At 33.1% G+C, this 14,936-nt stretch overlaps 2 protein-coding genes across 4 annotated transcripts; one reads left to right on the top strand and one right to left on the bottom strand.

The window, feature by feature from the left end:
- The first annotated feature begins 539 nt into the window (after positions 1–539).
- Positions 540–3,441, top strand: LOC143580944 (aquaporin TIP1-1-like). Its single transcript, XM_077063846.1, has 2 exons — positions 540–961; positions 2,922–3,441. Exons 1-2 carry the CDS (start codon positions 551–553, stop codon positions 3,291–3,293), a joined length of 783 nt encoding a protein of 260 aa, XP_076919961.1. The 5' UTR covers positions 540–550; the 3' UTR covers positions 3,294–3,441.
- A 5,463-nt stretch (positions 3,442–8,904) lies between these two features.
- LOC143580945 (protein SOSEKI 3-like) lies at positions 8,905–13,568 on the bottom strand. 3 transcript variants are annotated; one of them, XM_077063848.1, is made up of 7 exons: positions 13,497–13,568; positions 11,998–12,015; positions 11,437–11,704; positions 10,902–10,971; positions 10,685–10,800; positions 9,788–10,592; positions 8,905–9,217 (listed from the first exon to the last, which is right to left on the bottom strand). In XM_077063848.1, the coding sequence occupies exons 3-7, from the start codon at positions 11,690–11,692 to the stop codon at positions 8,917–8,919; spliced, it is 1,548 nt and encodes a 515-aa protein (XP_076919963.1). In that variant the 5' UTR covers positions 11,693–11,704; positions 11,998–12,015; positions 13,497–13,568; the 3' UTR covers positions 8,905–8,916. The 3 variants fall into 3 exon arrangements, with proteins under 3 accessions (XP_076919963.1, XP_076919964.1, XP_076919962.1); XM_077063849.1 differs by lacking the exons at positions 11,998–12,015; positions 13,497–13,568 and adding an exon at positions 12,948–13,005; XM_077063847.1 differs by lacking the exons at positions 11,998–12,015; positions 13,497–13,568 and having other exon boundaries at positions 11,437–11,977.
- Positions 13,569–14,936: the final 1,368 nt, after the last annotated feature.

Here is a 14,936-nt window from a genome sequence, read left to right on the forward strand (position 1 = left end):
CAACCGTGGCTACTTTATCTGCTGTAACAGATATGTTGTAGTTATAGATTTATTATGATATTCATATTTTCCATTAACAACGCGAAGAACTGATCAACACATGCTACTTACCAGTAAACTATAAACTCTATCACTTAATCACTTAATATTTAGAAAAAAGAAAATGAAAAGTTGACAATTTTTATTTATAACATGCTTTGACAAGTATGAATTGTGTATACCACTCCAGACACAATAATGTGTTAAACTCTTAAATTGGTTTACTAACATGAATCATAATTCATAGTAGGTGTGTGACACTATGACATAGTTGTTCCTATACTAGAACTTAAAGGACTTTAAACCAATTAACCCCTCATTTATTATAACATCAACTATCAAACCTTCAAAGATATTAATCATATTACATTATTACCTACAACCGGTTAAACCGGTCACCCACACTCCTTAACCTCGTCAATATAAACCATTGAACATCCATGATCCATGCATACGTTGTAAGTTGTAACTCAACTACTTGTGTCCTTGATCCTTCCAACATATTCCAACAATGCCACCAATTCAATTCCACCGCCAGCTCATTGACCGTGTCGCCATTGGTCGATACGAAGATGAGGTCAAAGACCCCGGCGCCATCAGGGCTTTTGTCGCCGAGTTCATAAGTGTCCTCATTTTCGTTTTTGCCGGACAAGGGTCCGGGATGGCGTACGGAAAGATCACTGGCGGTGCTGCAACCAGCCCGTCTGGGCTGGTTGCAGCTGCGATTACGCATGGGTTAGGGTTGTTTGTAGGAGTTGCGATTAGTGCTAATATTTCAGGTGGTCATGTGAATCCAGCTGTTACTTTTGGTGCCTTTGTTGGTGGTAATATTACCTTGCTTAGGGCCATATTTTATATTATAGCTCAACTTCTTGGCTCGGTTGTGGCTTGTTTGCTACTAGCTTTCTCTACCGGTGGTTTGGTAAGTTTGTTCACTTGTCACAAAATTTATTAAAGTGGCTTACTTATTATTTAAATAACTAGAAATGATAAGTTGATCTAATTATCAATTTTATTATTTTAATATGAATAATAATAATAATATACATGATGATTAAAGTTGATTTATTCAATATAGTATGTAAGACTTGTATATGAAGTGTGGATGTAGTGTGAGCAAGAGCTATGTTGGTCTCGCTATGATTTTAAACGGAACCTATAAAATATTTCGGTTTTTATATTTTTATAACTGATCTGTATTGATTAAAATATATAGTTTGCTTAATTTGATACCGGAAAAGATGACTCGGTTAACAATAAGCAGTCGCTGAACTTTCAGAGTAGACGAATTTAGATAATTTCAATAATTAAATCCATCTATATTTTTTCTAACGGTAAGATTTTATTCAAAAGAGGCCGGCGCTAGCAAGCGACTAGGCGCCACAAGCTAAAACCACCGATAATGCAAATTTAAATATAAACGACCCAAAAAAAGAGAGAGAGAGAAAATAGAAACGAAAGCTACATTAATATCTCCAGAGATATAAAACGGTAAAAAGATTATAAAACTTATTTATATCTTAGATCAAATGAAATTTAATGGCATACATATTAAGTGATCAACTATATCTCATGATCACTATCAAACTCGTTCCAATCTATAATATATATAAAAGAAGACTATAAAATCCTACGCGTCGCGATGTGGTCGCTTTCCTTTTTTATGGAAGCCATCAGATTGTTTGATTTTTAAATGGAAACCTCTCATTGATTTAACCCAAATTCATGGGTATGGGTTTTACCAAAACCAGATAGCTCTTAAACGGGTTATAACATCTCATTAAATTAAAAATTAATCTTACTAATTATTTGATATGAAAATCCTATAAAATAGGGATATACTAAAATTTAATATCAAATTTAAAAAGAAAAAGATATTATATATAATTAATAAACAATTTTATAGTAAAAAACATAAGCGGGTCATGGGTCACAAAATCCAGATAGCTTTTAAACGGGTTATACATGTCATTTATTTATGAAACCCTTTCATCATCAAACCCTAAGTATATTATTAACTTTCTTACAATAAAGAAAATTAAAATCCAAAAAATAAATATTAAAAAACGAAAAATGTAAAACAACCATTCTCTCAAGCCATCAGATTGCTTTATTTGTAAACGAAGGCTTCTCACGCATTTGACCCGAATTCACAGGTAAAGGTCTCACCAAACTCAGATAGCTCTTAAACGGGTTATAACATCTCATTATATTAAAAATTAATCTCATCAAATATTTGATATGAAAATCCTATAAAATAGGGATATACTAAAAATTAGTATCCTATTTTATTTAAAAAATATATTATTTATAATTAAGAAACAATTTTATAATAAAGAAAATAAATGGGTAATGAGTATCACCAAACCCAGATAACTTTTAAATCAGATTATAATATATCATTTATTTGTGAAAACATTTTATCATCAAACTTAAGTATATTAATTATTAACTTTCTTACAATAAATTAAATTAAGATCCAAATATATATATATTAAAAACGAATTTCATAATACGGGAGATAAAATCTAGTTATTTATATATTCATAAGAAAACGTGTGTGTGCCATCAAGATAATTCATAATTACAATAATTGGAGGTAGGTATGCTTAGCTTATCACCCATTAATTGACCATTATCTAATACATTAATTATTTTATAAAAATTCCAAACAGTACTATTTATTGACCACTTATGATCTTTATCACTCACCACCTAAAAAACGCAAAATATTATGTAACATATTGATACCAGCAGGCCAAAGACTACTCAGTAGAATAGTACAACTATTTTATAATAATCATTAAATAAATAAATTTTAATTATTTAATTTATTTAATTTGTTACGGGTAAGAATTAACTTTTTCGATAATAATATGCAGACCACCACCGGATTCTCCTTAAGCTCCGGATTATCAGTATGGAACGCTTTTGTGTTCGAGATGGTGATGACGTTCGGGCTAGTCTACACCGTCTATGCCACAGCCATCGACCCGAAAAAGGGAGTGGTGGGCACAATCGCACCGTTGGCTATTGGTTTAATCGTTGGAGCCAACATTTTAGCCGGTGGGCCGTTTACGGGCGCAGCAATGAACCCGGCTGTCGCATTTGGGCCGGCTTTGGTTAGTTGGGACTGGGGGTGCCACTGGATTTATTGGGCTGGGCCCCTTATTGGTGGTGGGCTTGCTGGCGCCATTTATGAGCTTGTGTTCATTAGCCGCTCACATGAGCCATTGCCTGGGTCAGAGATTTAAGATTTGAGAAAAGACTGCTATGCCCTTGTTAGTTTTTTTTTTTAACAAAATGTTGTGTATTTCTCTCATTTTGTGAATTGTGAGTTGGTGATGTGTGTTTGCTTTGTATTTGCGAATTATTTTTCAATTTAAAATTTCTTTTCAAGAAAAGTATTTTATGGTATCAAATAATACAAATGACGCGTAACGTGCATAGCATACTAGGGGTTTCCGTTCCATAATTACGCATGAAGTAAAATAATCATGCAGCGCATAAAAGTATTTAATTCACATGAAGTAAATAAATAACACATAAACGTTAACTAATTACAAAACATGTAAAAATAAAAATGCAGCTTATGAAATAATCACGCGACCTATGTTAATAGTAACGCCAACTGTATAAGACTTTGTATGCTTTATACGTTAAGTGTTCCTTGTACAATAACATAGCCCATCTTATATTATAAAAGTTTTTGTAAGCTGAAGTTGGTTATGTAAAGATTTATTCCACAATTCATACTTCATAGTCACAACTCACAAGTTCACAAGGCAGATTGGTACTCTTTTGTAGGCCCACCTCTAATTTCATTTTGTATGGCCCGTTAATTTATTTTTAACATGGCCTGTTATATCTTTTGTTTGATTGACATTTTTGTGATTAGCTTTTGGAACTACCTATAATACTCGAGTGAGCCTTGATAAGACCGGATGATAACTGTCTATGAGTCAGATTTAGAACCTGAGACCTTACGAATGCCAAGTCTTAACCATCACCATCATGTCATTGAACTAGAAGACCAACTGCATTACGCCCGATGACTAACAATTAATCTTTGATATATTGATTTCATTTTTTTTTGGTGTTGAATAGATGTTGGTTATTCGCTGTAAATAATAATTGATATTGACATATTTAATGCTAGGATAATAAACCGTGTGTAACATATCAACAAACAATATAAAATTTAAACTACGCATTCAGTTAACACAAATATTTGACATAAGTTTTTTACCCTCAGATGTTACAAAAGATGCTAAACTATATCTATAACATAAAAAGAAAATACTTTATAAATAAACAATGTAATAAATAAGAAATAATATAACATAAATGAACCATTACACATGAAAAAAATAAAAAAACACATATTAGTAAAAAATTTTGTAATATTAATTGAAAACTAAGTTTACAAATACATACCAACTTTAAAATGTATCACATTAAGTTTCCGAAAATCTCTTTTTAAACAGTCGTCTTTAATTTTTTTAAATGTTCCTAATTGTTCTAAAGAACTTTTTTTTTCTTTTTTCTTTTAGAGTGTTTTCTATAAATAATTTTCAGAGATATCTATATTTTTATAGCATTTTTCATGTCATTTCTTAATAAATAAATAAATAAAACTTAAAGAACATTCGGTTTGATCACCATTCACCGGCTCTTCTTCTTTCCTGAAGAGTAAATTAAATCATTGACAATGTGGTTATTAATTGGAATAAATAAACTTAATCATGGAGTTAATTGCACTAATTTGAACAAATAGATTTAATTGTAGAATTAATTGAATTAAATTGGAATTCTTATTTTAATTTAGTGGATTAAAAATAATTGTGAATATGTGAAAATTATTGATATGGAAATGTGATTACATAAAATCCTACGTGAATAAGCTAGAATAAAAACATGTGAAGAAAATCATCTTGCGTTAATATATTAGTAAGATGAAATGGTACTCCCATGTGTTATGATATTTTGGCATTAACTATTGTTGGCCCCCCTACATTAATGTTTACCATGTGACAATTCTTATATTTATTATTTTTTTTTTTGAGCGCCAACTTTCATTCAAAATTAGTAAGACACCAGAAACCAAAAAAAAAAAACAAGCAATTCAAGTATTCAACTAGAAGTCCTATTTCCGGATGTGTGAAGGAGTTGAGGGGTCTGCAAAGTATCTGAAGTCAGCTTGTTAAAAGTTTGAATTATATTGACCTTAAACAAGTCCAGAATTAAATATAAACTTGTTTAATAAATGAGCTCAAAATCAAGCTTGTCATATTGAGCCCAAAACCTATTATCTATAAAACTTTCTAATATAGTACATATATATTTACATATTAATTATTAGATATTAATTATGATAAAATAACCATATATTAGTATATCATTATATAAGAATTATACATAAAATTGTATGTAAGTTAATTATGAAACATGATCAAATACATTTTATTTTTAACATGAAAACAGTGAGAACCAATTTACTGTTATTATTAGGTTTATTTTAATAAGTGTTTTCTGTTATTTTTTGTTCGTATTTGCTAATTTTCGATTATGAGACGTTATAAGTATTTGCTTATTTATATTTTGTTGTTATTATTATATTTTTTCTTTTGCTTATATAAGTATATGCTGGTATTTGCTGTCATTATTTTGTTCTTGATTTTGATTCTTTTGTTGTAATTTTTAGGTTTTTTTCTTTGTTATTAAAAATAATGGTTTATATAGATTGGTATTGTAGTTGATATTGTGTCTTACTTTCTCATTTTTTTTTATAAATTGCTATTATTTCCTATAGTCATATGTTAAGACGAAAATGCACATGAACGTGCATGAACCATCCCCAATTAATTATTAAGAATTATCTGTCTTGTTTCTGTTGGTTAATCCAATTAAGTCCGACAATGACGTATAAGGGTAACCGGTATACCCCCTCCACCCACGCCATGATCCTACCTGGCGCTCTCTGATCACGCCGTGATCGAGCCGGAACACCGCCCCCTTGGGGCGTGATCGACGCGTGACCGGGTTGGTTTCGGAATTATGACGCCGGTGCAATGCAAAAGAGGACAAATGGATTTAAATAAAGTGACCGTTGAACAGTCGCATTCTCTTTTTTTTTTTTTTTTTTTTTTCAAAATCTAATTTTATACCACATAAATACCACTATAATTTTATATCACTATAAACCAAATCTCTCTCAACCTTCACAAATTCTACATATTTTTTTAAAAAATCCTCACACCCTAAAATAATAATGTCAACCTCATCCTCCGAAGACAACAGACGTCGTTCGTTGGTTTAGGCAACGGGTTGACGCACGAGGTCGGGTTGGTTTTAACGCATTTCAAAAATGCACCGCCGCATTGCGCCATATGGGTTACTGTTCGTCATGCGATTCGTTTGACGAGTTTCTACATATGTCGGAAAGGACAATACGAGAATGTGTATACAAGTTTGCAAAATCTATTATCAATTTGTATCACAATCGATATTTGCGTAAACCGACGTCCAACGATATTCAGCAGCTTTACTCAGCGCATGCGGCAAGACACAGGTTTCCCGGGATGCTAGGTAGTATAGATTGCACGCACTGGGAGTGGCGGCTATGCCCAAATGCGTGGCGGGGTCAGTTTATGCGCGGTGATCATCCACACCCGACTATTATGCTAGAAGCGGTAGCTTCTGCCGACCAATGGATTTGGCATGCGTTTTTTGGTGTTAGCGGCTCCAACAACGATATCAACGTTTTAGATCAATCACCGGTTTTTGATGACATGATTACTGGAAACGCACCCGACTCATCTTTTGAGTTGAGAGACATTATATATAAACGTGGTTATTATCTTGCAGATGGAATTTATCCCTATTATGCCACGATTGTCAAGTCTCTTACATTTCCCGAAGGCGTAAGACGACAAACCTACAAAAAGGCTCATGAGGCGGCAAGAAAAGACGTCGAACGTGCGTTTAGTCTTCTTAAGAACAAGTGGCATATCATTTCCCGTCCCTCGCGGGTTTGGTCTCAAAAGCGAATGAGGCACATCATGTACGCATGCGTAATACTACATAATATGATTATAGAGGCCGACGGAGACGCAATTTGCCAATACAATCCGAACGAAGAGGTGCCGGCTATAGTCGAACTTGATATCGCAGAAAAAAACGCCAACCTTTTAGAGATACGAAATCAAACAATCCATAATCAACTCACGGCGGATTTGATTGAGCATATTTACGAACGATCTCTTCAGTAGGATTTTAATTTTAAATTGTATGTTTTTATTTTTAAAAGTAGGATTTTATTTTAGAATGTATTTTTTTTTATTTTTAAATGTAGGATTTAATTTTAATTTGTATGTTTTTTTTTATTTTTAGTTTAAAATGTATGTTTTATTTTTAATTTGAAAAAAAAAAGTGAAGCCAAGGTGAAGCCTTGGGGTATTTTCCTTGGGGCTTCACTATTGCTTCACTTTTCCTGCTGCTGACGTGGCTGCCCAGTTGGCAAAGTAAAGCCAAGGTGAAGCCAAGTATACCTGATGCCCTAAAGTCACATGCGGTGAAATTTATATACTCCTGACCACATGTCTCACTCTAATTGGCTCCTAATTTATTATCTAAAGGGACTAGTTGGTCTAAATTACCAACTATTGATCATGTGTCAATTGGTCCATATCATGAATATAAAATACATTCCAGTGCATGTATAATTTAGAAAATCAATGCTCATGGTTTGAGCACACATTTTGGTAATGTTGATGTTCACATGTATTCTGATGATTTTCATGCTTCTAATGACTTCAAAAATTATTTTGGAATGTGTGGTTCTAGAACTTTAGAGTGAACTGCGGTTTTCGTTATTCCAGTTTGTTTAAATATTCGGTTTTAGTTAAATAGTTTCAAATTTGTGATTTTTGTCCATGTGGTTTCATTTCACTTACAATTAAACCTGAATTCACTAATCCCGTTAAGTCTGGTCGTTATACCTATCAGTGTGTCATTCACGTGAGAGGCAGTTTTGTCCTTTTTTCCCCCCCAAAATACACTCCAGCCCCACATGAGAGGGCTTGCGAATTATAACTGGGGTTTATTTGAGGAGAAAAAAGACATAATTGCCCTCACATGAAGGACGCACTGATGGGTTTAACGACCAGACTTAACGGGATTAGTGAATTCGGGTTTAATTGCAAGTGAAATGAAACCACAGGAACAAAAATCACAAATTTGAAACTATTTGACTAAAACCGCAGATTTAGACAAATCACATGGACAAACATCACAATTTACGCAGAACTTTACTATTGGTCTAATAACAAAACTTAGCCTTGTTAAACAACATATGCCAATCGAATATATGCCATGAAGATAACCGAATCTAAAGATTTCATTTGTTATTTAAAGTTGTAAAGCCAAATAAAAGCATAATATAAAAAGGCAGACCATGAACAAAAAAGGAAATGGCACCCCACCAATTAATAATTAAATTAGTCACCTTTTTTCTTGGAATATTTTGATTCTTTTTCTTTCAAATTTACAAACCCAATTTACCAAAATACCCACCAACAAATTCTAACTAAGTTTATAGTTTATACCCGTCCGGTGGCCAGGTAATTAACACCACCTAGCTTCCAGAGTGGATGATAACCCGAGCTCCTGAAGCAAGCCTGTTATTATAAAAACAAAAAAAAAATCAAAATACATGAGCTAAATAAATTGCTTATTATTTAGTTATAACATTTTTTATAATTTTTCTTTTGTAAAAAAAAATTATAAATGAAATTGAATTAAGCGTTTACATCAAGACGACAGATGGCAAAAGAGCAACAATATTTTGAATTTGGAAATTAGATCATAATTCATAACTTAACTTTCTTCGGTTTTGATCGCGTTTTCCTTTTCTTCCCTGAATGATTCCAACCGGCCCGAATGTTTTTTGGACGAACACGGGCCGGTTGTTCTTTTGCTACTGTAATTGGACGGGCATGGTGATGTGATTCGTGAACTGGGGCCCGATTCAGATGAGATACGTGGGACCTCGTGAACTGGGGATTTCGTTGGTTCACTTTTTGAATGTTTACTTTGTGACGGTTTGAGTGATTTTGGTAAACATTTTGTAAGTGTTGCGGGTTCCTCTTTATCTAAAACATGATTATCATCATTGGTCCTGCATTTCAAAATCACTTATATATTAAACGAGTTCAAGTAGGCTTGTAAACGAACCAAACGAACACGAACAAATAAACAAATGGGGTTTTCTTGTTCGTGTTTGTTCGTTAAGAAAACGAACATATTAGTGTTTGTTTAAGTTTGCTCGTTAACAGTATAAACGAGTGGTTAACGATTGGAAATGAATAAACATAACTGAACATAGACTGAATTGTAACGGGCCTAAAAGATTTAAATGAATATATTAAAGAACGAAAACAAACGTAAAGTAACAAACATAAATGAACGCAAATGAACAAACATAAACGATAAACGAGCAAGCGTAAATGAACATTCACGAACGAGGCATGTGTTCAAGTTAGCCCATTTAACTAAATGAAAAAAAAACTTCAGCAAACTTCCCGCCAAACGGTTCCCTAAATGTTCATTCGTTTACAGGCCTAAGTTCAAGATAGTGATAAAAAGTGTGACAATAAGTGTTGTTTCGGTAAAGTGATTATTCCAAACACCCTGTAAATTAGTATGCTTTAATTTAATTAGAAACTTTATGATACAATAAAAAACAAACCTGTCAGCATTGAAGGAAGATGATCTTTTTAAAGTTGCAGTGCCTTCTTCCTTAAGTAATTTGGACTGCATTAAACTCCCACTAAAGTAATCTTTATCTTCTAATCGCATACTCGTTAATCTTGAATTATCTGAATAATAATCAAACTCACCCAACATAACAGATGTTGAAAATAACGGTGATGGAAACTTTGAATCCGAGAATCTCGGTTTATAAGACGGAATTAGGCCGAAACTATGATCTTTGACCGATATTGACCCGCAGGAGATCAGTTGCATTAACATATCAGTAGCCTTGAGCTTTGAGTTGACCGGTGTTTGACCGTGTTGTAGTCTTCTAAAACTGTTATACTTACTAGCATCAGCTTTGATTAACGACTCTAACGTCTCGGTTTTTCCCATAGATGAATATGCACTTGATGAACATGGAGGGGACGGATCCGGTTGAATTTCGGGTGGCACGTCATCAGTTGAAACGCCTCGTGTGCAAGATTCTTGACCTTTACTATCCTTTGTATTTTCTTCTGTTTGTGTGGAAGCATCAGCAAGACTGTTGGTTTTGTAGATTTTGTATTCGGTTAAGCTAAGACAGCCGTTTGAAGGTGTACTTTTTGCACATCTAGATTCGGGTGACACGTCAGATGAACCAGAAGGCCTAACTGGAGGTGACAGCTCATCATCTTGAGATGTTTTAGTGTCTCTTCCACTCATGCTTGTTGATGATGATGAGTCATCTTGACTTCTTGCAGATGGTGGTTCTGGTAATTGTTTTAGGTTCTGTAACTTTACATCGGGAGCAAAACGACCTGCAAACACGTCAAGCGTAAAACATTAAGAAACTTTAAAACATGTAAAACATCAAGAAACTATTCATTCTTTTAAAATTATACAAATGTACCTGAATTCGATTCTTCAACAAGCTCAGAACCTTTGAGAACATTTTCATTGCCGGTAGCAGGAAGAATTAGGTCGTCTTCACAGAGATCATGCCAAACAAACCCGTTCTTGTAGCTCCTGTAGCATCAAGCGAAAAAAGATCGACTTTCATCAAGCTTTTGCAGACAGGTATACAACAATGGTGATAAAAAAGGAATTACAAATCAAATGTAACCAACCTCTTGCACGACCACGAGTACATTGAAGCCATGCCACTTCCTCTAAGAATATTAAGCTTTTCAATCACATCTGCATTCATTGTTTTCAAAATCAAATTTCATAGTGAACTATTTCATTAAAATTTAAATCACACAATGCTGGATTTGATCAATGTTGTAGAGCTCGCTAGGCGCTACACCGCTAGTCAGGCGGTGAGGCACCGACTATCGGGACTAATCAAATTGAAATTTTATGTGATTTATCAAAATTATATATATGTATATAATTACATAATATAAAAAAATTATATATAATTTTTCAAAATAAGTATAATTTTTCAAAATAAGTATAATTTTTCAAAAACTATAAAGATTTTGAGCGATTTTGACCGATTATGACCAATCTTGACCGAAATTTGACTATTTTAAACGCATTTGACCAATTTTAGGGGCCCACGTGGTAAGATTGATACGGTAGCTCTCCGATTTCCGATTAATCGGTGCCTAATCGCATTTTTTACAGCACGGGATATGACTGCAACATTATTAGTATTACCTCTCAAAAAAAGACCTTCTGATGAACTGAGAGGAACTTCGATAAAATGAGGATGCCCGAGCTGTCGATTCTTACAGAGATAATAAACTACAGGCACCTTCCTGCTCTTCTGCTGCAGCACCGGCACCAGCTCCGACACCAACACCGGCTCCGGCTGCTGCTGCTGATACTTAGGAGACCTCTCCTTCCAGATTACAGCTCTCTCAGGACTCAACTGCTGGTGATGGTGCCCATACTTCCTCACTCGTCCCTCCATCAAAGCCTAACTCTTCAAGCCGCTCGATTAATCATTCAGTAAGCCACAATGCACTGCAAATTGTAAACAGATCTAACAGTGAGATAGCATGCATCCAATCAGAAACTAATTGATTCGCAAAATGCCAAATAAATTGGAACAAAACACGAATAATGACAGATTCAGATAGTGGTGGAGTAAGTGAATGAGTGAGCAATAATAATATATTCAAAAGTGGAAGAATCTACACAATTATTATTGCTTTAACAACACTTTAACTGTTTACATTTAGCACAAAATAGTCAGTAAGCAGTATTACCGATTACGCTAACAATACTAGAAACCTAATTCGCAAACTGCTCGATTAATCATTCAATAAACGATTTGCTAACGATTCTGCAAACTGTAAACAGATCTAATACTAGTTCCGAATACTAATAGACGAACTACATCCAGTCAGAAACTAAGTTATTCACATTAAACGTACCAAAACAGAACGTTAATAATAATAACAGATTTAGTAGCAATCCTATATTCAAAAAGAATCTAAAACAATAATTAAAGCTTTAACAACACTTTTACTGATTACAGTTAGCACAAAAAGAGCAAGTGAGTGAGCAGTATTACCGATTATGCTAACAATACAAGAAACCTAACTCTGCAACCTGCTCGATTAATAATCATTCATTCAATCAACAATAATCCAGGGCAAATTGCTAACGAGTCTGCAAACTGTAAAGAGATCTAACAGTGTATTAGTTCCGAATACTAAGAGACGAAATGCATCGAATCAGAAACCAAGTAATTCACAATAAATGTATCAAAACAGAATGTTAATAATAATAATAATAACAGATTTGGTAGCAATAATGTATTCAAAAGTGGAAGAATCTAACAATAATTAAATCTTTAACAACACATTTAACTGCTTACAGTTAGCACAAAAAAGCGAGCTAGTAAGCAGTATTACCAATTACGAGAACTAATTCTGCAAGTGATTGATTAATCATTCAAACTGTAAACAGATCTAACAGTTTACTAGTTCTGGATACTAATAAACAAAATGCATCGAATCAGAAACTAATTTATTCACATTAAATGTATCAAAACCGAAGGTTAATAATAATAGCAGATTTGGTAGCAATAATATATTCAAAAGTGGAAGAATCTAACAATAATGTAAGTTTTAACAACTCATTAACTGTTTACAGTTATCACACACACACAAAAAAAAAATAAAAAAATAAAAAAACTAGTAAGCAGTATTGCCGATTACACTAACAATACGAGAAACCTAATTCTGCAAACTGCTCAATTATTAATCATTCGATCAACAATTATCTAGTGCAAATTGCTAACTTATCTGCAAACTGTAAACAGTGTACTTACTGGTTCCGAATACTAACAGACGAAATGCATCGAATCAGAAACTAACTTATTCACATTAAATGTATCGAAATTCGAATCAGAATGTTAATAATAACAGATTTGATAGCAATAATATATTCAAAAAGTGGAAGAATCTGACAATAATTATAGTTTTAACAACTCTTTAACTGTTTACAGCTATCACAAAAAGAACTGTATTACCGATTACGCTAACAATACGATTTAATAGACGAAATGCATCGAATCGGAAACTAATTGATTCGCAACATGTGAAATGTAGCGCAACAGAACATTAATAATAACAGATACGGTAGGAGTGATAAATAATATATTCAAAAAAGTGGAAGAATCTAACAATAATTAAAGCTACGGTTAGCACAAAAAGTACGAGTGCGTAAGCAGTATTACCAATTACGCTAACAATACTACGAGAAACCTAATTCTGCAAACTGCTCGATTAATAATCATTCAATCAACAATAATCCAATGCGAATTGCTAACGATTCTGCAAACTGTATACAGATCTAACAGTGTACTGTTAACGTGAAATGTATCGGAATAATAATAATAATAATAATATCGGAAGATCTAACACTGTACTATTAACATGAAATGTATCGGAATAATAATAATAATAATAAAAAATTGAAAAGTGGAAGAATGTAACAATAATTAGTTAAAGCTACGCTTAGCGTAAGAAGTGCGAGTGAGTGAGAAGTATTACCGATTACAGTTACTGGAATAATAATAATAATAATAATAAGAGGTTTAAGGTGCTGCTGCACATGCAGACCTGGTGTTGCATTTAGTGATGGTGATGAAGTAGGTGTTAACGATTGGAAGGAGATAGTGACGGATCTGGTGAAAGTGACAGTGGTGGTGCAGATGCGGTTAACTTTTCACCTTTTGATTTTTGATTGCGTGTGAAGAAGACAAAGTGGAACTGCAATTTTGGATTAACAACGACGACGACGTGGTTAGGGTTATTAATTTCCCTTAAATCGGTTTGATTTATTTTTTTATTATTATGTTGGTCTTGAAGAAAGTGAAAAGAAAATGATCAAAGAGAGGTGGAAGCATCAAGCATGGAGCTCTGAGCTTTGCCTATCTGCCTCCGTATCAAAGGCTTAGTTATATTAGGTGACATTGTTTATATATTATTAAATTAGTTTTAGAACACGTGTGTCAGATAATTCGAATTATAAAATTAAAAATAAACAAATAATTACATAACACATGAAAAAATATGTTATATCTATAATCTATGCTTGTATCTGTGTGTATATAAATTGATTTTATTTATATCACAAAATGATTTTTTTTAAATGAAATTAATAAAAATAATACACATGCAAAAACGTACCCGCTAACGCTCTTTCTATTGAAAATTTCATTCTCAGTGTCATAAATGTATAATTGAAAGAATTCTGGCTATGAACCAATTTCAGAAATAAAATTTCTCATACGATAGTATTATTAAACACTTAGCCAAAATACAGAAGGAACATTACTTTTATTGATATATTTATCAATTTACCACTCATCGAAAGAAAGACGAACATTAAATTGTAACGACGAATGTTCTTCAAGAACTATGTTTTTCTGATGTACACAATGAAAAGGATTTTGATAAGTTTCAGGAGGCTTCTCGACTTCGTCATAATGACAACATAAAAAATAACATGCTAACATATTCAATTTTGTGAATATTTTGCTTCATTTGAGCATAGTTTTGCATGACATGCTTCTCATACAACGTTCTGATCACCATTGAAGGAAAAGTTAATGCTGGCACAAATATTTCAAATTTGATAAAAGTTAAAAACATTGATAAGCATGGGGATGGATAGATTTAAAACATATATTTATAATTCAT

The sequence above is a fragment of the Bidens hawaiensis genome, unplaced genomic scaffold, assembly GCF_021521415.1.
Source record: "Bidens hawaiensis isolate Kalapana, Puna unplaced genomic scaffold, B.hawaiensis_p1.1 tig00030772_1, whole genome shotgun sequence".
Taxonomy (NCBI): Eukaryota; Viridiplantae; Streptophyta; class Magnoliopsida; order Asterales; family Asteraceae; genus Bidens; species Bidens hawaiensis.